Genomic DNA, 27,987 nt, shown 5'->3' with positions numbered 1-27,987 from the left:
TTCATCTTTTCTACACAACATTCAGCAAAGCAAATAAACAACTGATAATTTTTGCTTTCTTGTCAGCAGTACTCTACCGTATCTGCTAGTTAACAAAAAACATGATGCACATCAGAAAGAGTAAAAAAAAACAAAAAACCACAATCTATTCCTTATGTAGCCTTACCCCAGGCCCTGACTCTTTCATTGTGTTGTTTCATTTTTGTTCTTCCCGACTACGACTAATAACAACACAAAATCATTAAATAAATAATTTATTTGTCAAAATTCCTTTAGTTATCCACTCAACCAAGCTGTATACAGAGTTTAGGAAAAAATAATTTCTGATATGCAGATTTTCTTTATATCAGATACAGAATGCTTCTTACAAATACTAAATGGGGGGACTTGAAATGTTACCGATTTTTCTTTTTGTTTTCTATGTTCAATGAAATTCCTCATACGGCGTACAGTGGTGAAATCTCTGTGGGAATCAGCAGTGCAGCAGAGGTGTGTTTCACTAACACTCTGTTGGCACAAAGCCAGAATGATCTCAAGTTCGTTAATGGTCTGGTGGACTTTCCCTCGCGCTCCCAAAATAGAAAAAATAAATAAATAAATGAACAGTATTTTATAGAAAGTATGTGCCAGGTCGCTCTAAGTTATGGACTGTCCCATCTCCAAAAGCTATTCCCCAGATCAGAGTATGCTCTCATTCAATTAGGTGAAGCAGGCACAAGCACAAAGTGAGGCCTCTGGCACAAACCACGAAAAGTTAGACCACTGTAGCTGGTCCCTGTTGATGAAACAGCACAAAAATGCCTCCTAGACAAATCATTTTAAGTGGCTTTACTGATCAACCAGCTATCAGCAGACATCATTATATGATGATGACCCAACTGTTGAATGTCCCATGTTCATTTCTCCCAGTGTTTTTCAATTTACCTTCAGTAATAAAAGAGGTAACCAAACCGTACACTCTTCTCTGACGGATCCATTTTCAGTATTTCTGCTTTTCTAATTTGAAACATGACTTACAGCTCTCAGCAGGAGTTTTTGTTGTTGTCTGATGGTCCTCTGATGCTCTGCATGCTGGAAGATCTGCGTGATGCTCAAACTCCCCCATGAATGATGCTTGATCTGACCAGACAGGAGATATAACTCAACCTAAAACAGGCTTTTGGTCCCACTGTCTGTATTTTTATGCATCACCTGGTTCATTCATCAGCTCATCTTTGTCAAATAAATTGTACATTATATGACTTCTACATGTTTGCAGGACATGTGAAAGTCATAGAATAAGACATTTCTTTTCCTTGTTACAAAGAGTATCTTTCTTTCTTCAGTGCTTTTTTTTTTTTTTTTTTTTTAGTAAACCTAACACTGAAGAGGATGAACATGTTAAAAATGTGTTTTTCCTCTGTCTTTCACTCAGGGGCATCAGACCAGAACACAGGCTGAGCACTGTGGTGTCCTGTAGGGCCAAAATATAGCTTCTGTTCCACTGGGCTTTGTGTCACAGTTTACTGTTCAGAGGTGTATTTTTTTTTAAAGCTAAAACATGGTGTTTTCTCTTAATTCTGTTAAGTCTCTACTGCTCTTGTAGCAGTATATAATTATACCCTCTGTAGAATTAAAAGGTGGTTTTGAAAAGTCTTGGAGGACAGCAACTGTTGTCAGGCTACAGGGGTTTGGTAAGCTCACTTTTTTTTCTCTAACTCCACTGACTCAAATGACGTCACTTGAATAAATTTATCAGACATCACAGAGCTCCCTCTAGAGCCACAAAAGGCTTTATACAACTTTTTACATATCCAGTATTACTCCCCACAACACATGCAAACTGACTTTGATGTCAGCGTGGCCATTTTATCCCTTGTTAAAATAAAAACATTGATTAGTGCAGCTTTAAAACTTTTTCCCCTGTGGTCCAACTCACAGGAGAAAAGTATACGTCTACAGGCAACCTACCTGCTTTGAATTTCCGAATTTTCACTGGGGTTGTGCATTTAAAGATAATTTTACTAATGTGTAAAATGAATGAGGCTGTTACTGTGGTGTGGTGAAAACTCTGTCTTAAAGTCTTGACGTGGGTTTTTCCTTTAAAAGTTTAACACAGACGCTTTTCTGCTTCCACACAAATACATCAATATTTTGAACATATTTCGGAAGCATAGCCTCTTTGTGATGTGGGAGGTTGAAAGCTGGCTGTCTATCAGATGACAGATGGCTTTCTCCAACACTACATGGTGCCCACAGCCTCTCGCTCACCCTCCATTCTGGTCACCTCTTTAGCCCTCTCACATAAGGCGACAGACGGTTCCTCAGACTGACACCATCACTCATAACGTGCATCTGCCCCAAATCATCAGCCCACTTCCCATCCACTACACGCTGAGCCTATACATAGCCTGGCCTGCGCTCACTTTCCTTGGCTACAAAGGCACTGTAAATAGGCCAGGATGTAATGGCTAACGTGTTTGTTGTCCATGACATTCAAATATTGACACTGTTTTTTAGAGTGTTTTGGTGCTTCGACAGCTCCGCAGCAGATTTGGACGTATTTCCTAATGCAGCAAAATCATGTGGCGACAGCTGTAGGAACACTTTACAGAGGGATCTTCAACCAAGAGCTGCCAACATGAAACTTGTGATGCAGAGGACTTTAGAGGAGAAACACAGACTGGCTGCCAGGCAGGATGTCTGACACAGACTGAGCTGCTGTGTTTCACTGCAGCTTCCTCTCCTGCCAAGGAGCATGACCACACATGATAAGGACATCAGTGTACACTGAATGTGAATCACACTTATCCTCTAAAAGTGTATATCACAACAAAACACATGTAAATCTACGAGTTCGCAGACAGCACTGACTGTGTTTTCCATCAACGAGGACAGGATAGGAAGTAGGAAAATCATAGAGTGAAATATAAGAACTTGTACTGTGTTTTGTGTGAGTGTTCGCTCGGTGTAAATAAAGAATAAGTTCTACAAAATAGATATTGGATAAAATAAAACATTCATCATCTATGAGGAAATTAGGATTTGGGAAAAAGGAAAACAGTAAAAAAAAGTCATGACACAAGAAAAGAAAGAACAAAAAGTATGAGTAACTTCCGAGTCAAGTAAATAAATAAAAAGATATACATTTTATATGATTTATATGAAAACGTATTTAAAAAATGAAAGATGTGCGGTCTTAAATGATTGTAAACTTGTCAAAACAGCTCAACATGAATAATATAGATCACAGAGCTTTACTGTAAGTCAGTGCAAGGACAGACATTTAACACAAAGCTGCAAGCATGAGTGTTCTGTAATCATTTCCCCAACTTAAATACAGCCTTTCTTCATAAGTGTGTGGCTGGTTGAAGCCAAGGCGGCCCGGCCCACCACCAGCCCCAGGGCGGCTCCGCTGTGGCTATCGCAGTGGCAAAGGCCGGACAGTTGAGGCGGTTGCCAAGAAGCCGTGCCTTTTCTTTGAGGGCAACACTTCAGATGGGTGCAGCCATGAAGGAGAGAGGGAAAAAAAAAGGACAAAAATATCCAGAAAGTTGGGCCTATAATTGGCTGTGCCTCTCAGCCTTTTTTTATGTGTGAGCACAGCCCAGCTGAGAACAGTAGAAGCCACTTCGTCCCCCAGTGAAACCCAACACTTTCCCCCCTCGTAGTTCCCTCCCACTGCTTCCACCCATCCACAAGGTTGCTGAAGCTCACCTCATCTCACTTTTTAACAACACTGTACACTGGATTGTCACCCTGGATTATATAATAATCTCATCTTGATTTCTGGCGCCCGCAGTGGAGATATTTTGGATTATTATCACCTGATAATGATGCTGCCCTGGTGCTGATTCAGGTTGTGGGTGCTGGAGGCAGAGAGAGACTGACACCTCCAGTAACGCTGACTGAGCGACAGGCCAGGTAAGATGAAATTTCTTCGTTAAATCACCCAGCTGTCACTACTTTTTTCCTCTAAAAACTGACTATAAAATACTTGTTTATTCTTTGGCAGTTTTGAATTGTTGGCAAGAATTGCTTTTTTTGTATCCACATGCTGCTCAGACGCTCTGTCAGTGAACAGACCTTTTCTGTTTTTTTTCTCCTCTTCTTGGGTTGCACATGGAAAAAAACCAACTCTTTCTGTTTTTTACATTTTGGAAATGATAAACGTGGTGCTTCTGTTATAGACATCTACATGCAGTCCCAGGTCTGCCATTGAGAGAGGAAGTGGAAACAGGCCTGATGATACAGACCCACAGATTGTAAGGAAATCTGGCCCCTGGTTCAGATGTTGACAGAGTCAAACCAGCTTGTTTTTAGCTTTGCCTTGGATACTGTGTCTGCTTGTAAAGCTGCAGATTAATTCAATGCAGCACTGGGAGACCCATACAGTGCATTTAAATGTAATCAGAGATGAAAGGGAGACAAATTAGAACATGTTAGACTTATACAAAGTTGGGTAAAGAGGATTAGGAGCATGAATCCAAATCTTGTTCAGCTGCTTTCATAGGACGGCTTTTCACTGAAGTCTTGCTGGGCTGAATTTCTCAGATTTTAAATGCACACTAATGGAGGTAATTAGAGCAATTCAGCCAGCATGCCTACTCTGCTCATTAATAGCACCAGTGAAACCAAGTAGCAGAAATAGCCCAATGGAGAATCAGATAAGGAAACTGGCATCTTGAGGCCAAAGCACTTTACTTTACCCGCAGTAAATAATGCATCCTCTATTTCGTAAATTATATAGGCTAAGCCACAGTCAACAGGCTGCTTCTTTAAAAACGATGTCTCTCCACAGCATTTCCTGGATTCACTTTCTGTTTAAATCACTTTCTATTTCACGGGATTCTTCATGTGTAAGCATTTTTAGGGCAAATCTCCAGCTGAGCCAGTTGAGCGCATGCTCGTCCAGGACTGACTTCCTGGTGACATGAATGGGACAAAATAATTTCCTCAAATGGCTCTTCTACATTTTCCAAATGAATGAAATTCTGATGATGATGGGAAAAATGCTTTTTGGGCCAGTGTGCGTCACATCATGAACCCTGAAGCTGCAATACCCAGTGTAACCATAACACTAAAATCCCTGCCCAGCTCCATTCCTAGGAGCTTGTAGTCATTGCTCATTCGGCACATCACATCCGGTAAAAATGCGATTTGTTGTTTCTACACTTCTACGTGTAAAGTAAACCAGAAAAATGTGTTTCCAGTCTTTATGCTAAGCTACCCTAACCACGTTCTTGGTCCGGATATGACTGTAGTATCAATCTTTTCAGCAAACTTTCTGCAAGACAGGGAATAAACACATTTCCCACAACAGTGTTTCCTCTTTAGTAAAGTATTCCATTACTTTTGGATGTCATTCACCTCTGGAAGACAAAAACATTAACAGCATAATTTAGTGGAAATATAATAGTGCACAGAAAGGTGGTCAGAAATGGTAAATAACTTTTCAGGACAGGACGGACTCATATTATTGCTTTCCAAGTTGTGTATTACTCAGACTTTCCTTAACCTCCCTCGATGACCCCCCGCAATGACATGCTCTGTCAGGATGAGCCTGTGTTATGACTACAGTCATACGCACATCAGCCCTAATGGCAGGCATCACAACCACTGGTCCACAAAGTGTGCAAAAATAGTTTTGTGTTTAGGCAACAGGTCTCTGTTAGTGCCACCCAGGAAAAACAGCCTCATAAATGAAGCTAACAGAGAAGGGGTAATGTGTCCCTTGCAACATACTGATGGATCAAAGCTGCATATATTCCCCTCTAGCAGCTCCAGAGGGAAGGTAGAGATACTTGTGGAAATGTCAAACTTTGAAAAATCATGCAGTGCAACATCAGCAAAGTGCACACTCCTGATGTTGTTCTTTAGCTGTCTTGTGGGTGGATGTGTTTGAAAAAAATCTTTTGGCAGCAAGTTCTAGCAATCTTTGGTGAGTCCAGTTTTCTCTGGATGAAATATTCACTTGCTGCTGTACAGAGATGTGTATTTCAGACTTAGGTTTCAATTATCACGTCCTGAAAATGGACAACATTTCCTGCCAGCTTCCATACCAGAAATAAATTCAAACTGGAGACAACAGAAATAAAAGACAATAGGGGGATTGAGATTTTTTTCTTTGCTGGATCCCACGTTTTTTTTTTTTTTTACCCATATAAAGTGTCTAATGCAATTTTAAATCAGCTTTCCACCAGTGCCTAGTCACTGTAAAGATGTAGCAGAAGCCATTATAGGAGACCTGCTTTTTACAGCAATTTCCCTGCACTACAGGAAGTGCTTTATCCACTTTGGCTTCCCTGTTGGACAGATATTATTGCAAATTGTGTTCATGTCTCAGTGATGAAGAGGTGCAAGACGGTTTGGCAAACAGGATTTAGATTCTGAAATGACTTTTAGTTCAGCTATACATTTACAGAGTTGGCTAAGTGTAGTGTCTACTGGAGTTCATGTAACAGTGTATGGCTGATGTTTCCACTGACCTTTCCACAGGCTGGACAGCTTGATGGTGGTAATAAGCTAAAACAAACAGACTCAAACCGAGGCCGAGATGGAATTACGACTGGGATTTAGGATCACCCTGGTCTTGGTCATCCTGGCCTTGACTCTTTCCAGTGAGAGGGTGGAAGCACAGAGGGCAGGTAAGACCATTAAGACTGAAAAATCTAGGTCTTAAATTGTCTGTATGTGACCAGTGATTAACTCCTCCTGTATATACCTACTCCAGGGTGTAAAAATGTCCACTATGACTTGGCGTTTATCCTGGATACCTCATCCAGCGTTGGAAAAGAGAACTTTGAGAAGATCAGGCAATGGGTGGCCAACCTGGTGGAGTCTTTTGATGTGGCACCAGACAAGACAAGAGTAGCTGTAGTTCGCTACAGTGACAGACCCACCACTGAGTTCAACCTGGGGAAACACAGGACCCTGGAAGATGTGAAGCAAGCTGCCCGTAACATACGCTACCTGGGGGGAAATACAATGACCGGGGATGCTATCAGCTACACCACTGACAACATCTTCACGGAGGGGAACGGAGCGAGGCCCACAGCTAGAGGCATTCAGAGGGTGGCCATCCTTCTCACAGATGGCCGGAGCCAGGATTATGTTCTGGAGCCCTCTAAGGCAGCTGCCAAAGCTGGTATCAGGATGTTTGCCGTGGGCATCGGGGAGGCACTGAAGGAGGAGCTGGAAGAAATCGCAGCGGAGCCAAAGAATGCCCACGTCTTCCATGTGACGGACTTTAACGCCATTGACAAGATCAGGGGCCGGCTGAGGAGGCGGCTGTGCGAGAGTAAGTCAGCCATCAGGCTCTGTGCCAGCTCATCACTCACACTGAATGCCACATGGCCTCTTTTTGAAGCCTCACTTTGAAGTGCCTGCTTCACCCTGAACATGCACTTAATCAAATTAGACTCTGATTTTAACCTTTAACCACTATACGGAGGAAAGACCCTAACCACAAAACCCCACCCTAACCACAAAGAGCTGCTGCACATGTACACTGTGCTATCATGGCTTCTATTTGACCGTATATGAAGCGTGTGAGGGGGTGTTGCAAAAATTGGCTTGTAAATGACAGTTTTCTAACCAAGACATTTCTGTGGTGTAGCTGCCTTTTTCACTGCTGCTTTGGCGCAGAGGTGTTTAGCACTGGAAAGCCTGTCTAACCTAAATGGTTTTTCCACCAGTGTGCTGAGAAATCCCTTCAATACAGGCTTAGAAAGTAGTTTACATAGCCAAATGAATTAGTAAAAATAGGATCAAAAATAAAGCAATAGCTTTATGTTGTCCAGTAGCTGTGTGAAAACGTGGAGAAGTAGCTGCGTGTGAGTGTTTTCATGGAGAAGATGGATGCTTTGCACTCCAACGCTTGAAATTCCTGCCTAAAATTAGCCAGACAGGAAAGAAAAGGATGCCATAAGTCTAAGCCACAAACAGCAAATACAAAAACGGAAATTACATGATTGCATGTTTTAGCGCACAGATGAACACTGACAAAACTCTCAGCTCCCATTTTAATCCAGTTCAAAATTGTCAAGAATTGGCAAAAGTAGAGATTCATGTGCAGAAAGTGTTGATTCAGACTATAAAACCTTTTTTCTTTTTTAAGGGCATATCATATTGCAAAGTGATGCTGGTGCAAGGGCAGCATGGAGATTCATTTTGAAGCCGCTTTAAAACTGCTAGCCTTTGACCTTGCTCTTTGACTCCACAGGGTTTCAAACTGCCAACCAATAATGTAGGTTATATATTATGAAACATGCTGTACAGCAAGTTTGTAGAACTAACCAAAGGCTAAATTTACACTGACAGAGAGTTCCAGTATTGTCTTTCTGTAATCTCTAAAATCACCACGAGTGAGTCTCTAAGTATATCAGTGGTCAGCACAACTGGCTCACTGAGCAATGCGAGTTATTTTCACCCAGAAAATTATACATCTAATGTTTCAAGTGGGTCCAGCGCAGCCGCTCCACTGTCCATGTTAAATGTTTTCACCTTTTAATCTATAGGTTTTAAAAAAAGAACGCTATTTATTCTGCACAGCACCAATTCATTAACGCACGTGTGGCCTCACCTAAGAATAACAGCACATAAGATCACACACTTGATCTTAAATGACCCCAGAGAAAAATAACTCTTATAGCAAAGATCTTGTTTAACACATTGTGTGTTTAAAAAAACATAGCCATAATGATGACAGATAACATTATATGGGTAGTAGTAGGATTTAAAAATGGATAAATCTCTGGCTGCAAAACAAAGGACTGGTGGTAGGTCTGTTTTGATCAAGTTTCTTATGCTGATACTGTGAACCTGTCTGAGACATTCGTTTCCAGATGCAGGTTTTACATTGCTTCCATTTTAACTCACAGCCGGATGCCTAAATTATAGTTTTAGGGCCACAAGTGAAGGGAGTAGCTCAGCTATCTAGCATGCTAAGTCTCAGAGCTGTGCAACATCACCGTCTTTAAAAAAGAGTGACGCACTTCCATCCATTCACAGAATGGTAATTTTTGGTGGAGGAGCTGAGCTTATAAACAATATAAACCAAGTAGCCCTTGTGAGATCCAGATCCAGTATCCCTTAAAAAAAGACTTTAAGACTGAAGAAAAAAAAAAGACTCCCTGCTAAATAAACAGAAGTCAGACACAAACAAGGACAAAGTATACAGTTGAAATTAAAAATAAACCATGTGAAACTGAAATAACACCACTTGTGGAATTACTAAAAAGTATGCATACGCTGACAGTTAAATTAGCTGCTTGGGTTTTCCCATTAGGCATGCTCTGGGCTAAGCATGAAACAGAAAAACAAGCCATGTCAATAGAGCTGTCCTCATAACGAATGCTGTACAGCATAAAAGCCTCTGATGTGATCATTTTTATAGCTGTGATTTAAGAAAATGCTAGGGTTTAATAGTGGATGTTTGGCAGATACTTGATCTACTAAGGAAGTTGGAGTGTCTCACTGTGATATTTCTGGCTATAGATGATATTTAGACCTGACAGTCAGGACAAATTGTTGGGCTAATATTAGGTTTATTGAGAAGTTCCATTTCACAGATTGATTACGAATTGATGACAGGATTCTGACTTGCTGTTGTTGCCTGATCCACAATATGAAAATGAATCTTGCCATGTAAGATGGATGAGAAGGTTTTATTCATATTTCAGCTTGTCAGTTGTAAGGTGAAGCAGACCAGTGATTTTCAAACTCTCACAGTCGACATATATCTTGGCAGAACTGGGGTTTCATTTGAACAGATACACCAATCTACATTTGGTTATAGTTAGTGGGAATGGGACATGGGGACACCAAATATTTCAGCCTGGACCAAAGTGGATTCACTGACCAATCCCTAGAGCCACACCACTCTTCAGTCTAATGATTCAACTGACTGATGTGTCTTTCCAGAAACAACATCCTTGTTACTCCAGATAATCCACAGTCCTCACCACAGACAGTGAGGTCTGTGGAGGAAGAAAGAAGTTATGTCAGAAACATAAAAAAAAAAAAAAAAATTCACCACCTCCAAGGTTGAACAAATGTCAGTCACATCCCTGAGCCAATGTTTACAGCTGTTAAACTGAACAGCATCCATATCTGCATTCTTCAGTAGTGAAGCTGGCATCTTGACACAAATAGAAAATGCCCCTCCTGCCAATAAAAACTTAACCTGACGGTGTTGCCTTTCTCACTGTCATCGCCATCACTGAAATATGTGTGAGTGGAAATGTGAAACTGTTGCTGCTTGGTGGCTCTGTGGATGTGCCCCCTACACATGCACGGGCACCCCACCTCTCACTCACCCACACACACTTCCCTCCCCAGACATCAGACAGGAGAGATGGAGGGAGGTCTGTCTGGCCCGGTGCTCTCCAGATCACATATCAGTCCAGAGACTGTGTTTCTATGAGATCACCACTTCCTAAAACAATCCAGCGCTTCACACCTTTTTTGTCTGACTCCTCATAAAGTTTCAGTGTCACTGCTTCTTGTAATGAAACAACTAGATTTCCAGCAGGAAGATACAAAGTCACCAACAGAAGTGTTTGGACAGTTCTCTGTCCTTTGTTCCCATAAGAGCATCATGCTGTGATTTACAGCGTGCCTAACTGAATGTCCTTTCTCCTCAGATGTCCTGTGTCCAAACATGAAGGTCCAACCTGATCGCTTTAAGCCCAACAGCACCAGTTATGGTCTTGAAGAGGTTCCAGGTATGTGCAAACTGCTGCTTTCCCAATGGCAACATGCAGCACTGGCAATACTTGTCAACCACAAAGTCATCTCTTAATTGTTCAAAACATTTCCTACACTCCCACATTTAGTCCTTTCACATGAAGAGAAAAAAAAAAGATTTTTTACTTTTTTATATGCATAGATTTAGACAGTTTTCACTTTCAATTTTCCTCTATTTGTATCCGACTGGAAACTGAATTGATTTTATTCATGACTTGGAAAGTGCTGCTTTTCTGGCAAATTCATTTTCTGTCTTGTTTTATGCTGTCAGCATAAAAACTCAATGTAGCTGCAAAAACAAAATGCTGCCAGATTTGAATTTACCCACATTTACATTTGGTAAATTACGTTTACATCACAGCAAACCATTTTGGAAACCAAGTTGCTCTGCTTTGGAAATGTAGATGTATTTTGTCTACAGTTCCAGGAAGCCACTGGCTTTCATCCTTTTCCATTTGATATGAAAATCAATCAGTAGGCCCTTCAAATTTGCTTGAGTCACGTTATCCATCGCACAGAATATCAAGTTAATTTCATATTTGTCAAAGTTGGAGCCACATGCATTTAAAAATTGTTATAAAAATATAGAGTATGCATGATTTATAGGTAAAGGAAAGGTTTACAGTTAGCCTGGCTCTCTAAAGGAAACTAAATCCTCATACCAGCAACTCTAAAGCGCAGTGCTTAACACAATGATGTCTTATTTATCTTATTTTTATCTTGACAAAAATTGAAGTGTAGAAACAAGTTGTGGTTCTACAGATTTTTTGTACCTTCACTATGCCTTCAGTCAAACTTGCAAAAAACTGACGTGACTCCAAATGCAGCTGTAATTTTCACGTTCTATGATTAGATTAGTCTTGTGTGTTGCTAGTCCTCCACCATTTGATGCTTTTATTTCATACATTCCAAGCTGCCGTGTTAAAGCTTCTCAGAAGTCTTGAATAGCGTTTATCCAGAAAGGTCGGATGTTGTTACAGGAGTGTCTTTTGGGGGATCTGAGTTCCTGTCTATGTCTCCCTCCCACATCCATCATACTAAGAGAAAAAACAGATGCGCAGCCATGACTGTTTGGGCCCCTTCTATGTTGAACTTCATGGAAAGAGAGATGTCAGAGTGGTGAATGTTGTGTTTTTAAAATGTTGACTCTTCACACATTTGGCTGGCACAGGGACATTTGACTGATGTGGCTTTATTCAGGACAGATTTGTCCATGAAGATGCAGATAGACTCTTTTGTACCTGCCTGTCTTTGGATTGTAGGAGGAAACCAGAGCAGCTGGAGGAAAACCATGTAGACATAACATGCAAACTCCACACAGAAAGACCTCAACTGGCCATTGATTCAAAGACCAGATCTTGGCTTCAGGCTACTCTGCTAGCCACTGAGATGAAAACAAAAAAGAATTAATTGAATAAGAAAGTAAAAATTATTTTATATTTTTGATTTTTAAAAAAAAATTATTTAGGCAGGAGAATGAAATGAAATTGCAGTTTAAAACCTTGTTGCTTTCACTGCAGATGAGAGGAAATCACCATCAAATCAGAGATGGATGACAGATGACTGAGTAGCCATATTGGCTTGGTGTATCCTCCTGACCGTAGGAGAGATTTACTGAAACCAAGCCACCCTTTTACACTGTTGCTTCATATCTATCACATATATCACTATATCACATGACTGTGTAACTCCAGGAATTCTGTGAGTTATACAGTCATGATCTGCTGTGGTCACACTATTGTTTAAGCCAAACAGTGGTGTAGATATATTTACATCTTTTACAGTACTCATTTTGCAGAATGCATTGTACATGCATTACAGAACAGTATGTAAATGTAAATGTTATAGTAAACCTTAAAAATCAACCGATCAGCAGTGATTTGGCAGTGTAGAGTAGAAGAGTGTGTATTTCTGATTAGAGACGACAGCACAGCTTCCCACTGTTGAGACGCATTAGCACATACTTGCCACCAGGCAAAGTGCTAAAAACGTGGTTTTGTTTTCCCTCTAAACCGCAAAGAAATTAGACCAAACTTTAGATAAATCACTGAAACCCACTGATGTTTTCTTAAGCAGATGTACCACTTTGTCAGATGTGTTGTTAGCACTCTAACTAGAATAAATCTTTTGGGTTGTGTTTTGTTTGCGTTTCCGAGTTAGATCCACCACTCAAGTCTCGTTCCACTGGAAAATTACATGAGAATTTTTTTTTTTTCTTGTAACCAATAGCTAGGTTATTGTGGAATATGCCATAAATATACTGTGCTCTGCACTGATTTATATTTCTTTTACATTTGGCCACCAGCACCACAAATGAAATGGTGCTCCCTAAGAGCTGCTGGTCACTATAATCATTTTAAGTCTTTAGTTTCTGTGATGATGGAAGATTACTAATTTAGAAATGGATTTCTATATCACAGTGTTTCCCACAGTATGGTCCAAGGAGCATCAGAGTACATAGGGAGAATTTAGTTTTCTTTTGACTTTAGATGTTGGGACAGTGAGAGAACATGTTGAGGAGATTATTGATTTTCTCTACCTATAACACAGACAGTTCTGTCATAATCAGTTCTACTGTAAGAGAACAAACCTGCATTTGGCTGTGCTTGGGGCAAAATGTTACCAGACGGCGGTCTGAGGTCTGAAGCTCCCTGACATGACAAAGATGTTCAGGGGTTTTCCAAACTGCAGTAAGCGTAGAACTGTGGCCTAGCTTCAAGACATACATTGTCAAACTTGCTTGAGTAAAACATAAGTAATATTTTTGCAGCTTGTGGCTAAGCGCATAGAGATTCTCTCTACATACAGAGATGCTCTAGACAAACAGTACTTATCGTCACTACAACTGCAGCTCCTGTAGGCTCCCACTTATAATTACACAACAAACATGCTCTGCTGTATACTGGTGCAGAGAGAGACGGTAGAATTCTCTGTCAGAAATGTCAAGACTATTTGCTACTGATTACGATTTGACAGCCAAGAGATCTGTGGTTTGAGTCAGACTTATATTTATCATGGGCTGTCTAGTCTGACCCCTCGGGGTACTGAGCACACACAAGAGGCTGCAGAGTGTCTTTGTGGCTCTGAGCTCACTATCTACTGCACAAACGCTGCCATCTGCTCTGATTAAAAGAATGCTGTGTGTATGCGTTTGCCTTTCCCAGTCAGTGAACTCATCTGGCTTTTCCCGCAGATCACCCCATTGGTCGTTTCTGGCTGTCTAAAATAACTTTTTGGGTTGATTATACGCTATCCACTGCCAGTCCAAATTACAGCTCTGTGCTCAGATGGCCCCCATGCAGCCACAGAAACTGTGCGGTGAGCAAATGTGCACAATGCAAGCATGGTGACAGAGAGAATCAAGGCCAGCAAAACTCACAGCTGCATGGCTTCCTCGAGCAACCCTTTACTGATAACCAGCAAAACATGGCTTCATACCATCACCAGTGCTCAAAAGGTAGAGCTGAGGGGTTAGATAACCTTTAGTTGCTTTACTTTTTCACTTGCTAAATCGTTATCACTGAACATTGTATGAATGCTAGACTTCTGATTCAAAAGTAAACCAAACACTTTTTTTAGTTAGTTGCATGTATTGTGCTTGAGTTGCTGTGTTTTGACAAATATGAGTCAGTAACTGCAATTTTATTCTAAAATTGGCAAGATATAAAAATGAAAGACAATTCAACGGCAAACGCTATTCTGTGTCCTTGTAAAACAAAATTAGTCTCATCCAAATTTTTGGCTTGGCAGCTCTTGTGTGTGAAGCTGACTACAGCTGAAAATATCAAGATCAAAGGTACAAGCTGTGTTAATAGAAAAAAAAATACTCCAGTTATTTCCCATGCTGACACTAAACTGATCACAACATCTCACAAACAACAAAGGAGAAACTGACTGCTCTGTGTTTAAGTAAGTGACAGAAAATCCAGCACCATCTACTGAGCAGTAAAAGTAACTGTCACAGGTAAAAGTGAGTAAATGGCATCCAAAATGAGTGGATGTCTATGAGAAATGTCTTCCTCGCGCATGAAGCAGCGCAGAGAAACTCTCCACCCTGTGGTGAGTTGAAAAAAATCATCTGAGCACACACGATCTGTAATCCCTAACACTGCATCTGAGACACTTGGTGGCCTTCACTGACTGACGAAGTGGTTGTGGCGGATTGCTGATCGCCACAGTTATTCAGTCTGTTGTTTTTAATGTTATTTTTTACTCTGTTGCTAATAGCACAAGGGCAGCCTGTGTCTTACCACCTGTTTCCAGGCTATTTCTAATGACATCCTCGAAGCTTTTGCAGGACTCTCACGTTACCACCTTAATGTCCTGGATCCTTCATTTGAAGATTAGTGCACTGGTGCTCATATACCCACCGGAAACATTACAACGCATAGATTTTTCTGCATTACTAAGCTGGAATACGCTGAGGCTGTCCTCATCCTGTTGACTCACTAATGGCACAGTCTGCTTTCAGAAGAGCTCAATCCACACAACATAACCACTAGCTTTCAGTGAGATCTGCTGGACAAACTGGCAGCATTAGAGCTGTACAAGCTCTCATCCTGCTGGCATTGCCATAGCCACAGCACTTGTTTGTTGTACAAGGGAGTGTCCTTTCTGAACCACCTAAATATGGTCTGTGGTTACACCACTTCAAATCACACGCTGCAGTGCAATGTACACACACGTGCACACACTCTCAGACTCACACGAGGAGCTTACCAGCAACTGCAACTAGTTTTTTCCTTTGGCAGCATATCTAACAGATGTTAAATGGCCAACAAATGGCTCTGTTTTCCAGTTATTCAGTAATATAGTGAGTGAAATCTCCCTCCAAAAAACCACAAACACAGTGGCTATGGGGTGTGGTGGGACTGACCCAATTAAACCTCAGAATCCCCCAAGAAATCTGACAAAACCATAAGTCAACCTCACAACCCAAGAGCCTGTTGTTTTTTTTTTCTTTTTATGTGTGTGTGAGATTGTCTTGAGTCCAACTAGGCTATTTTACTGTGCTGCTGCAGGGTTCGACCTGATGGAGTACTTCAATGTGAGAGATATTCTGGGAACCAGATTTGATGAAGGCCAGAGTTCTTATGTTCGCCTTGGCACCATGCCCATTGTACAGCAGACAGAGTAAGTTACCATCCCTGCAAACAATACACTGTAAACATGGGAGTTAAAGAAATTGGTTGGTGAGACCCAGGACAAAAAAATTGCCATTACTGCTGCTACTGACCCCCCCACCTACCATGGATTGTATTTGTACCCTGTCACATGCAAATTACCATTAAGTACAGTTTACGAAAACTAACTGGACCTATGTTTCCTGTTTGCTGATTCAATACAACAAAACTTAATTTAGGGGTATGTTCCAAAGCAGAAACATATTGCTAAAAATTAAAATGAAAATAAATCTAGATTTAGAAAACAAATAGCTGTATGTATGATAATGTAAAATGTGTTGTATACATGCCCTGCAAGTGCTTCATTGAGATATTGAATTGAGTACCCCACAATTAAGATTTATTACCATCTCTTGTGACGTCTTCTTGAATCTTAAATATAATATGCAAAGCTTTTGTTTGTAATCAGAATAGTGCAGCATTACTCTGCTAAGGAAAGCAGGAACTGTAGCTATAAAAGACATGGTTGTTAGGTAAAACACAGACATTGCCTTTACTTTGGGTTTGTACACTAAAATCTAAACTGAAATAGGGTCACAGCGACCGTGTGTTTATCATGTCTGCAGAATGAAATACAGTGCAGTTTATGTTAGCAGTAACATTGGGCTTTTTATTTCACAGAGACGTGTTTCCTCAAGGGTTGCCAGATGAATATGCCTTTGTGACGACATTCAAATTCAGGAAAACCTCAAGACGTGAAGATTGGTACCTGTGGCAGGTTTTTGATAAATATGGAATCCCACAGGTGGGTAAGCCAAATGGAAATAGTAATAAATGTTATGTGTCCAGATTTAACCAATTACAAGGTCCAACAAATGGGCCCAGCACACTGACTACTCAGATTCTGGATGTATAATGTGGAAATAGTATATTTATGCTTGTCAAGCCAAATAAAATTATATCCAGACTCCTGATTATAAACTTCACATGAAAACCCATTATTCTAATACTGTTTATAATACTATAATTTTTCAAAAGGAAGGATAGCTTTTTTCTAAAACTGTTATATCTCCCCAAAATCTTAAATTAACAAAGCAAAAATTTGCTCAAATGGGCTTTATTATTTACTGTCATAATCTACCTCCAAAGAAAACCAGGTTTAAATTAGGGCAGGGCAAGTTAACGCATTATTTATCGCGTATTAACGCAGTTTCTATTATTATTATTTTTTATGAAAGTCCGTTGCTCACTTGCTCTGAATACACATGCAGACAAACAATGGGCCACAGGTGAGGTGGGATGTTGATCAGTATTGGCTCGGGATGGGTGTCATCACGCGTCTCAACCAATGAGAGCGTTTGGGGTGGGCCTAAGATTGCCGCATTGCTCACGTGAACCGGAACACAAAAGAACTGACCAGAAAATGGAGGAAGGTAGCCAACTCTTATTATTTTCATTTTAAATCTCTTCCAGACGGTGGAGTTGATAGAACCAGAGTTGTTTGTAAGCACAAGTTGAGCGAAGTTGAATTTTCTTATCACCGGAGTACTGTCGAGTCTGAAGTATCGCTTAAATGCAACACACACCGTTGATGCTAGCAAACCATCCACCCACCCAAACAAACAAACAAACTGACAGTAAATTTTTTGTGTTCGACTACTTAACTTCACCCTAACAGGGACACTAGCTACTGAACGTATACTTTTTATGCTGCTCCCTGATAAGAGAAACGTGTTTCTTCTGGTATCTGTTCAGAAAAAAAAGAATATCGTTTTTCTGTAACAAACTACATAAAATGTTAATGCCCTGGCAGTGGCAAATAGCTTTGGTTTTATATTTGATTTGATTACATTCATCTTTAAGTTTATATTTACAAGAACTCGTTTAACTGCTACTGTGTAAAGTGTTAAAAAGCTGTTAAAAAGCACCTTATTTGTTTAAAGTGTATGCAAGCTAAATGTTGTTGCACTTTTTTTGTTCATATAGTAGTACTTTTAAAATAAAAGTGCACAATACACTACTTTTGAATTCATTATTGAATTTTTCCCATAACAATGTGATTAATCGCAATTAATCGCAGAAAAATTATGCGATTAATCGCGATTACAAACTTTAATCGTTGCCCAGTACTAGTTTAAATATATGTGGACTTGAATTTGACTGCCTGTAATATTCAGCTCCTATCGCTAACATCATCCTGCCTCTGACTTGTCAGGTGTCCATTCGTCTGGATGGCGAGAACAAGGCAGTGGAGTACAACGCTGTTGGGCTGACAAAAGATGCTGTCAGAGCCGTGTTCAAGAATCCTGAAGTTGACAACCTGTTTGACCGTAACTGGCACAAGATTGCCCTCAGTGTGGAAGCCAAGGCTGTGTCTCTGTACCTGGACTGCAAACACATCCAGACACTGCCCATTGAAGACAGAGAGGACATTGATATCCAGGGGAGGACAGTAATTGGGAAGAGGCTGTATGACAGTGTGCCAATTGATGTGAGTCTTCACCTACATGTGTCAATATACTCATGTACTTAAATGGAGCATTATGGGAGGTACTGGTCAGTTTCCCTATATAGCCCACTCTGGAGCTGTTGCATGGTGGTTTTTTCTTGAGGCTGATCTGTTCATCAATTGTCTGTGTCCATGCAGTTTGACCTCCAAAGGATGATGATTTACTGTGATTCCAAGCACGCAGAGCTGGAAACCTGCTGTGATCTGCCCAATGGACCCGTGAGTATTATAGGCTATAGACCTACTGTCTGCAGTGAATGTCAAAACATGTGTTTTAGAAGCTGCAGTGTCACAAATCTCCTCATATATGACTCCACCATGGAGATTCATTAAAGATGTGGTTGTCTACAACTATAGTAATGTATAGTAATTACTTAGATTACAAAAGAGAGATGTATGAAAAAAACATATCTGTTTAAAGTAAAAATTATAGTCAGATAAGTAGATTTGTGTCTAATTGCAGGTTACTTTCAGACACTAAACTGTCTTGTCCAGTTGGTCTCTAATTTAAAGCACTAATTTTTAGTTTGAAAACACACAAATAGGTTAACACAAACAGTTTTTGTTTGTAGCTAACATTCTGGCGAGCTAATCCTGTAAAGCAACAGAATGCCACTATAGTCAACTCAAAACTACTCAGCTGTATCAGAGAGAGAAATCTGTGTTCCCAATCAAAACAGCTGATAAATCAACCACTTACTGCGAAAGCAACTATAACAGGTATAATGGATTTCTCAGTACAAGGTATAGTTTGACATTTTTTGGAAAATATACTCAGAGTTTCTGCTTGTTGGCGAGCAACCTTACGATGAAGGCAAGACCCCAGGAAGTCAGAGCGGCAGACAAGATGCAATTACCACACAGTAATTCCCCATAAATCCATTTTTAACATTTTGTTTTTCTATGGATTAAACAAATAAGACACAGAGTGTAATTAATTAGCTTTAAAGTGGCCGTAAGTGTATTTTTGATATTTGGAACCAGGCTTGCTGTTTCCCCCTATTTCCTGTCTTTATGCTAAGCCAGCTGGTTCTAGTGACATACTTTTCTTCCTCTCTGGTGAATAATTGCATTTCCCAGAGTGTCCAAATATTTCTTTAAAAAGCAATTAGCTTCTTGTACACACTGTGTACTTCCAAAACGGCCACTGGAATATGTGTGACGACACCTGAGACGTTTATTGTGTTTATCAGATCCCCCCTCCACCGCATTCAAACAACCATCTTTTTTTGGTTTGATGATCACTTTTGGCTCAAATATCATCATTTCAGTGCCCTAAGAAAGTGGTGACAGAAGCTCCCCCTCTGGAGATCCCCACTCCGACACCTACTGTTGTGGAGCAACAAAGAGGCCCTCAAGTCAACTGCTCATGCCCTGCAGGAGAGAAGGTACAGCCACCTGATTTTAGCAGACTTTACCCGTCTATTATTTCCATGGATGAGTGGGAATCCTTTCTTTAATGGCTTTCCATTTCTCACAGGGAGAGATCGGTGCACCTGGTGTTGCAGGTCCCAAGGGTGAAAAGGTCATCTACCACTGCCTTTATGTACTAGATTGTGTGTGACAAAAGATTGCAGTTTCATGCTGTTCCAGAGTTGTTTGTTCTGCTTTTTTTTATTGTGTGTACATGCCTACGTTTTCAGGGTGACACTGGCCCTATGGGCGCCATCGGACCCGCAAGCGTCAAAGGAGAAAAAGGAGAAAGTGTATGAAACCTTAAACTGTGCACATTTACATGTGTAGCTTTCTTTCAGAGAGTTCATGGAGGGATTATTGTTAATAAGCTAATACCTAATTGATAGAGTTTCAGTTTATCATGTTTAGAGCTGTGATCATTGGCAGACATATTGTCAAATATACTTTCAAATCGCATGCCTTCCAGCTCCTCTGCTTTTCTTCCTGCCTCGATAATAATTGATCCTTATCGATTAATTATTTGCAGGGCAGAGTAATCTCTGTCAAAGGTGGCAGAGGTGAGAAGGTAAGTAAAGCTATGCTTCTTGATGCAGCTTGAGCATCAGTAGCTCAAATGCATGTTTGTCTCTGTGTGCATTTTATATGCATGTGTAAATGTATGTGTATGTGTAAATCTCCCTCCAGACATACACATGCATATCTTTCTCTTTTCAGATATATATCTCCTCCTTTAGCTCTTTTCTGTCAGGGAGTGGCTAGGAAAATGCTCACACAGCTGTTATTGTCAGAATTACAGGACAGGTTACCACAGAGGATGTGTAGCAGAGAGGTCAGGCCCACACAAATGCCCACCCAGTCTGTTCAAATCACAGTGTCTGTGCTGCCGGGCAGTGCCAGCTGGGAGTCTCGGAGTATAATTTATTCCTTGAGACAAAATCTTCGGCATGTATCATTCAAGCTGTCCTGAGAGGGACACTTAAAATGGTTACAAGGGGTTTGGAAGACAGGATAAGTTCTCATTTGTGTTATGTGCTTTGGCTATCACAGTTTGGAGAATGCACCTGTAATTTTTTTTTATATCATACATGTGTACATCTATAACACGTTTCTCCCTCAAAAAACATTAAAACTTATTATAAGTAATGCAGTCAGACAGACAGCAGAATTTGTATCATGATAAATTTATTTTCACTTTGTTGTTCTTGCTTCTGGAGACCTGGCTGGTTTGATAAAACTGCATTAAATCAAACTTTAATGCAGAGCCTTCCTTTTTTACTTTTCTATTTCTTTCATTCTGCATGAGCATCTGTCTTCACTTTCTCCCAGAGAAGGCTGCAATTTGTTGTAAACTCTTCTGATGCAAAAACATGACGCAAGCCCACTTCAAGCTGAGGTTAAAAATGGCTATGTCGGTCATCGAGTCGTATGGGGTGAAAGTGAATTCATCCTGTTTTAATTGCTTCTAATTGCATCTTTAACGGACCAGAACAGTCAATTCCCCGTGTAGCAGTGTTGTTATAGATGATGTCTTTTTCGTTATAGGGCACAGCAGAGCAGGGGCCTCTCTCCTATCTCTGTGATGAATGAAATGACGTGCGTTAAAATGATATAAGCTCCTAAAATAATTAAAGGCCAACCTTCTGTGACTTGTAAAGTGGTTTATGAAGCAGAGGGAAGTCTTGTGGTGGGCAAGACCTCGTGGTACCGTGTAATTTAACAGCCATTACTTTTCACTCACTCCAGCTTTCGAATTCCAAGGGATTTCTTGGCACAGAATATGACATCAGTGTACAAACCGAGAGCGCAAAACTGTGAAGACAATTCAAAGCCATTGTTCCTTCAGTCTTTGGTTTGATGTGTAACCAGACCATTGAGAGTCCTGGAAAAGCTTTAGACGTTTGTTAGCATATTCTGGCTCCCAACCCTTTACTCAAAAGTTTGTTGTATGTGTTTGTTTGTGTTCTATCTGGACTTAACCCTTTCTGTTTTGTGTGAAACTGTTTTGTGTAAAATTTTACCCCTTTGTGTTTTGTCCATGCGTTATCTTTCATTGTTTGATTAATCCAATCCATTCATTTATCTCTAACACTTGTACTTTGTTCTACATCAAACCTCCAACCACCGTGTACTAAACCATGTTCTGTGATGCTACCAGGTTGATTATCTGACAGCACGCCGTCGTCGCCTGTATGACCGGCCACCGTGCATGTGTGTATTCTGTGGAACAGTCAAAGTAAATACTTGCCTTTTGTTTACAGGGTGATACAGGCAGCATAGGGTTGACAGGTGCTCCTGGACAAAAAGGAGAGAAGGTGTGACATTGGTGAACCTGGATGTGGAGAATTTTTTTTTTATGTTATGAATTTAAAAGTTCACATATTGGTGTTAATTATGCATTTCCAATCATTTGGCAGGGAGTTGGTGGTGTGCCAGGTATTGATGGTTTATCTGGAGACAAAGGAGACAAAGTAAGAAACACACTTTTTTGATATTACAGTCTGAAACATTTGAATTTGAAAATGTCCAAATGTGAATGTTGGTTGGTTTGTTTTTGTTTTTTGTAAATAGGGTGAAGCTGGACTGGCTGGTGATCCAGGGCTGCCAGGTCCAGCTGGACCAAAGGTGTGTGAATGTGGTCGTCCAACTTTTAATCCGTTCATTAACTGGTGCACACACATTTGGCTCATTTGAAAGCGTTTTAAAATAATTTGGATGCGGGCAAAAGAAGAAGTGGGCATACATACATTGTTACGCAGAATTACCCCTCAGCCCGTTATTGATTTCCTGTGGAAAAGAAGGGGAGAAAGCGGGGGGGGGGGGGGGGCAGTTAGGTTGACTTTCCCTTGGATGAGGCAGCAGCTGGTGAAAGAGCCAAGCGGGGGAGGGAGAAGTGCTGGCTGGCTGGGGTTTGGCCAATGGACTGTGACAGTCTGCCCGACCCAGGGCTGGACTGAATGATCGCCCACTTTGGATAGAACACAGGGAATACTAAATCAGGGAAATGCTCTTCTCATGGCAGAAGGTAGAGGCTATAGGTAGAGCCCACCTTCTAACTGATGAGGCATGATGATGTGAAATTAGCACAATGCAAATTACATAAAGTAACTGCTATTTAATCATATAAGGAGTCAAACACTCAGCCTTTCACATAATTTTGAATTGTGTCTGTAGCTGTGCAAATATGGAGGATGATATGGATCGCATTCATGCTACTTAGAAATATTCAGCTTTGTTTGATGATGAGTTATAACGTAAGTGAATGAGAGAAACCTCCAAACACACTCATCCTCAACTCCTTCCTACATTCACTTAGAAACTTCACTCAAACCTTACACACTTTTCTGACCTTTACAGGTTTTTACTCTGAAATATTCACAGCCAGAGAGGGTGAACTCACAGACAGGGTGGAGAGAAACTGGCCCTATGGGCTCTTCTAATAATTTCTCTCCAACTTCCACTCATAAATTTCACTCTTCACACAACATTTTTTGACAGAACGTAGGCAATTTAGTCTTCTTTCACACAGTGTATCTATCTAAGCAAACAGACACAGAACATTTTGCTCTATGAGCCTCTGAGTGACAGGAATACCAATCAACTTTCCCACTGACTCTGGTGTTAATGGAGACCATGATATCGGGAGGAAAACAGAAAGAGGGGCATTTTAGATCGCTCTATTGCCCACATTTCTGACACCACAAACAAAGACTTTATATTACTGTGTTCAGCAGAGTCTCTTCTCTCACACAATATAAAACTTAGCTAATAGGAATTACAGTGTTTGAGTTATAAGTGTTTGAGAGGTGTCTCTCAGCCTAATCGCTGTTTGAACCAGTTGTAACTAAGGAGTTACCATCACTATGGAAACCATTAACATCAGCTGGGTACATGCACCTAATTCAGATCAACTGATTATACTGCACACACATAAGCACACAGACACACAGATAGACAAAGATTTAGAGACACACACTCACACAAACATACACACACACAACTTGGTATTGGCGTAACAATAGCCCAGAGCACCAGTCATCCATTAATCATTACAGTTAGCTGCAGCTGTACATGAGACAATGCATGGAAGTGGCTAAGAGAAACTTTCAAACCTAGTTTTATTCAGCCTCTTCTTACAGATTCTTATATTCTTGTAAAAACTTCATTCAAACTTTAAACAGGTCACAAACAGTAGGATTTTCACATATTAATTCAGCTCTTTCACCAACTTCCTCCCTTTACTGCTTACACTACAGTTTGCATTCTTCACCCCTTTCCCATGTTTCCAACTCTTAACTACTTCTTCAAGCCGGCAACGCAGTTTAACTTCATATTTTCCAGAAACCAGAAATCCCATTTTCTAGTTAATTGTATTATTTACACCACTGTTTTTCCAGTTGTAAAATGTCAAAAATATCTTCCATGAAAAGACCAAATAAATCAATTATTCTTTGCAGTACATTAGTGAATGATTATATTTAACCTCAGTAGCAGTAGCAACAGCACTTGTTTTGTAGTAATAGCATCTTTTTTCTTGAAACCATATCAAAATCAAGCTGACAGTACTGAGGTAAATATTCTACACGTTAATGTAACATTTTTCAACATACATATATGTTAATTGTGATTAACTTGAGTAAGAACAAAACCTGACATTTTCAGTAGCACTGACTTTACAGCTTCAGTTGCTGCTTCAAGTCTGCAGGAAAAGAGAACCAGGAACATTAGGTGTATCATTTAGACGGGAAGACTTTCTAAAAGAGCACCTTATATATAAAAAGAAAAGCAGCATCAAAAAGAAACACCTTAAAAATGAATATCAGAAGCGGAAGAAAAAAGAAAGTGAGGTCAGAGGTCAACGTTCAAGGTTCTAACATGGGGGGTCTTGTCACTGACAGCTGCGGTTTTCTTTTTTGGGATTTCAGGTTTCTTAGTTGGTGAGTTAAATGTCTTACATTGATTCAGCTCTGACTCAGCAGTCCCCAGCTGGCCTAGGGCAGGGGTCGACAACCCGCGGCTTCAGAGCCGCATGTGGCTCTTTCATATCTCTGCTGTGGCTCTCTGTGACTTTGGAAAATAAATAATGTGTATTTAATTTAAATGTATTTTTATTTTAGCTTGTACGTTTTTTAAAATGTAATTCTAAATTTGAAGATTATGGTGATCTTGTAACATCAAAATAAAACGTTTTTAACTTTTTGTCGCTCAAAATTTGCGTCACAACCGCCGATGTGCGACACCCGGCGGCAACAGTTTCAGGTTGACAGCTGACTGCACGCTCCAGTGCACGCGATAAAGTGATGGCGGAACACAAGCAGACGGCGTTTTTGGTTCGCTGCAGGTGGAAAATTTAAGTTTGGAAGAATTTTATTTCATAAATACGAGGAGGACTCATATACACACTGAGTATTTTATTTAAAAGTAAGCATTAACCAAACGTCTTTTTTTCGGAGTTCAAAATGTTTTTGTTACATGCAGAAATAAAATTTCGTGCTCTCTGTAGTTTTTCATTCATAGCATACAGGTGAAAAAACAAACAAACAAACAAAAAACGATATATGCAGTGTTATCCTCATTCTACATGTCAAAGGGCTTTGTGGCGTGTTTTCTGTGGGAGACAGTCCAAATGGCTCTTTGAGTATTTAAGGTTGCCGACCCCTGGCCTAGGGTATATTGCTGAGTCAGCAATGGTGACACTTTTGGAGAGTCTCAAGTCAATAACTTCCATTTATATAATGTTTTTCAATTTATATTGCACAGGGAATTCAAGGGGACTCAGGAATTCCTGGCGCACCTGGACCAAAAGGAGTCACTGTGAGTATAATCTGAATGCACGTCACTTCACTTTTACTTCAGATCTGATAAATGAGAGATAAATGAGACTATTCAGTTTGTAAATTATATTGTTGTGATTCTGTGTTTTGTTGTAGGGTGAATTGGGTGTAAAAGGTGAAAAAGGAGCTCCAGGAGCCTCGGTAAGACTGTGACATCTTCATTGTGCAGGAGTAACTAAATTAGGGATTTAAAAAAAAAACTGTTGGATGTAAACAGACCTCCATGCTTCATATCCACACAGCATATTCTTACTGGCCTGCTACAACTGTTAAGAGTGCTGGTCACACAGCTCCACCGCAACACATACAGTAGGGGTTCAGCACCTTGTTCAAGAAGACTTGATCAAAGTAGTAGTTGCTGAGGGACAAGAGAGAGCTACTCTGTTACTTTCCCCGTCCATGTTTTCCCACCATGTCTTTGGATGTGAACAGTAATGTTAGATTGAACCTGTACAGAGCAGAGTTCATGCTGGAGATCATGACGACAGGGTTAACTTCTGAGAAAGAGAGAGAGAGACAGACTGAGGCCATTCTTCTCAGAAGAACGGAGAAGTGAGGGGCGTAATTGTACAAACAGATGTGGTTTCCTTGATTCACTCTCCACACTTCCTGTCAGAGTCTGTGTGGGCGTTTGGCTATAATGCACCTCATTCAGGTCTAGTGAAGCTTTGCAGGTGTCTGAAGTTTCCTCAGAGCTGCTAAAACCTTCCTCCATTTCCCATCACAGTGAGGTTAATATGCAGCACGAACTGCTAATAAACCAGCGAAAGGTTATCTCATTCTATCAACAATGGCTTCCTACTGAAGTCTAGATGTTTTTGTGATCATGATTTCAGTGATACTACAAGCAACAGATCCAGTAACCACAGCAGGGAGACATAAGAGACAGTTGTTACATTTACTCCTGAATCATGCTGAGACTCCAACTTTTTAAATTTAAACCACATTAACAAGCACAAGTTTGTGTAAAGCAGTCAACACAGAATCAGTACACTGATTACTTTGCCATATGACATGAGGATGTGCAGCAGGCTTTACACATACTATAGCTCCATTCAGACATGCTGATGCCAGGTTTGGAACTGTCTGTCAGCCAGCCAGTCAGTCAGTAAGTAATTTCCTGTTGGTGAATACCGGAAAAGTATTAGCTTCAGCAAGGTGATAAAGGGAATAGGTGGTTTAGAGGAGGCACCTGGGGTTCAAGTCAGGGAAATATTTTTTGATGGAAAACTCAGGGATGTGTTTTAGGTTCCACAGCACTGTTCACCACTTCCAGACCAAAATAGCTTACCTGGATGAAATCTAGTACAGATATCCACAGAATGAATTCTAATATAATTTAATTCTAATATAATTTTATGACCAAGTCCCTGCAAAACTGATGACATCCCCCAGCATTTTGCCAGTTAGCAAATGTTAGCATGCTAACACACTAACCTAAGCTAGTGAACATGGAAAACAGAACACCTGCTATACATCAACATGTTGATATTGTCATTTGTGAGCATGTTAGCTTAGTGCATACATTAAGCAGAGCCTCACAAAGCCTCTACCATGACCATTTGTGCTGCCATGCTAGCTATCCCTGCACATGCTAACTGTACTACACTTTCTATTTTAGGGTGGGGCAGGTTTGGATGGATTACCTGGAAAACCTGGTCTTCCTGGGAAAGATGTAAGTTTGTGATCCTCTGTGAATCTGCTGCAGTCACAAGCACACCTCAGATAATAACAGTCTGTGGCAGCTTTGGTGAGTCACCTTTGTATTAATGAAGCTTTTGTCTAAAATTGATTAGGGTTTGAGAGGACTGGTTGGTACACCCGGGCCCAGCGGAATTAAAGGCGACAAGGTATGTCCCCAGTCCTGCGCTACATGCAAAACAGTGTGCTCACTTGATTAGAAACAATTCAAAGAGGATATTGCCTTAAGCATAATGTTATTAAGCTGTGCTGATATAAATCATTTTAAAGAGGTATCATCAGTTTCCCAGGCTACTGTCTGGTGCTCTCCAGACATTCCTCAGTCTCCTCTGTGTACCATCAAAGTCAGCCCACTCATTTGTCTGAGAAAATAAAATGCAGAGTTCATTTGTCTGTCTGTAATTACTGACTTTGATGATTCTTCCAGTGGTGCACACATGCTTACACCACACCCATATGCATGCACAAGGATCCACGCATATGCACATACGCACAAAGAATTCTTTAGCCACAAGTTTCACTTTCCTTTGGGCCTACAATAAGTACACGCTTGAACATGCGTCCTCTCATAAATTATGGTGGTTGCCGTATCATTACCATATTGCCTGAGGGGGTTTACTTTGTAAGTCTCTTGATTCTAATGATGAGGTTTTCATCTTTGTTGTGTGAACTGTGTCAC

At 40.5% G+C, this 27,987-nt stretch overlaps 1 protein-coding gene across 2 annotated transcripts in view; it reads left to right on the top strand.

Moving 5' to 3' along the window:
* Window positions 1–3,732: 3,732 nt before the first annotated feature.
* The window catches only part of col22a1 (collagen, type XXII, alpha 1), a 51,955-nt gene continuing 27,700 nt past the window's right edge, over window positions 3,733–27,987 (top strand). Inside the window, exons 1-19 of one of the 2 annotated variants that reach the window (XM_041053652.1) lie at window positions 3,733–3,903; window positions 6,478–6,626; window positions 6,713–7,279; window positions 10,626–10,706; window positions 15,750–15,861; window positions 16,533–16,656; window positions 18,067–18,342; window positions 18,499–18,579; window positions 19,632–19,748; window positions 19,841–19,885; window positions 20,004–20,066; window positions 20,303–20,341; window positions 22,035–22,088; window positions 22,191–22,244; window positions 22,345–22,398; window positions 25,534–25,587; window positions 25,704–25,748; window positions 27,229–27,282; window positions 27,404–27,457. In XM_041053652.1, the coding sequence (XP_040909586.1) occupies window positions 6,536–6,626; window positions 6,713–7,279; window positions 10,626–10,706; window positions 15,750–15,861; window positions 16,533–16,656; window positions 18,067–18,342; window positions 18,499–18,579; window positions 19,632–19,748; window positions 19,841–19,885; window positions 20,004–20,066; window positions 20,303–20,341; window positions 22,035–22,088; window positions 22,191–22,244; window positions 22,345–22,398; window positions 25,534–25,587; window positions 25,704–25,748; window positions 27,229–27,282; window positions 27,404–27,457 (1,965 nt within the window). In that variant the 5' untranslated portion in view covers window positions 3,733–3,903; window positions 6,478–6,535. The remainder of the gene's footprint in view (window positions 3,904–6,477; window positions 6,627–6,712; window positions 7,280–10,625; window positions 10,707–15,749; window positions 15,862–16,532; window positions 16,657–18,066; window positions 18,343–18,498; window positions 18,580–19,631; window positions 19,749–19,840; window positions 19,886–20,003; window positions 20,067–20,302; window positions 20,342–22,034; window positions 22,089–22,190; window positions 22,245–22,344; window positions 22,399–25,533; window positions 25,588–25,703; window positions 25,749–27,228; window positions 27,283–27,403; window positions 27,458–27,987) is intronic. The other variant, XM_041053653.1, reaches the window with a different exon arrangement.

Source organism: Toxotes jaculatrix, chromosome 13 (assembly GCF_017976425.1).
Source record: "Toxotes jaculatrix isolate fToxJac2 chromosome 13, fToxJac2.pri, whole genome shotgun sequence".
In the NCBI taxonomy this organism is placed as follows: domain Eukaryota; kingdom Metazoa; phylum Chordata; class Actinopteri; family Toxotidae; genus Toxotes; species Toxotes jaculatrix.
The sequence above is the reverse complement of the archived record's forward strand: the minus strand, read 5'-3'. Positions and strand labels throughout refer to the sequence as shown.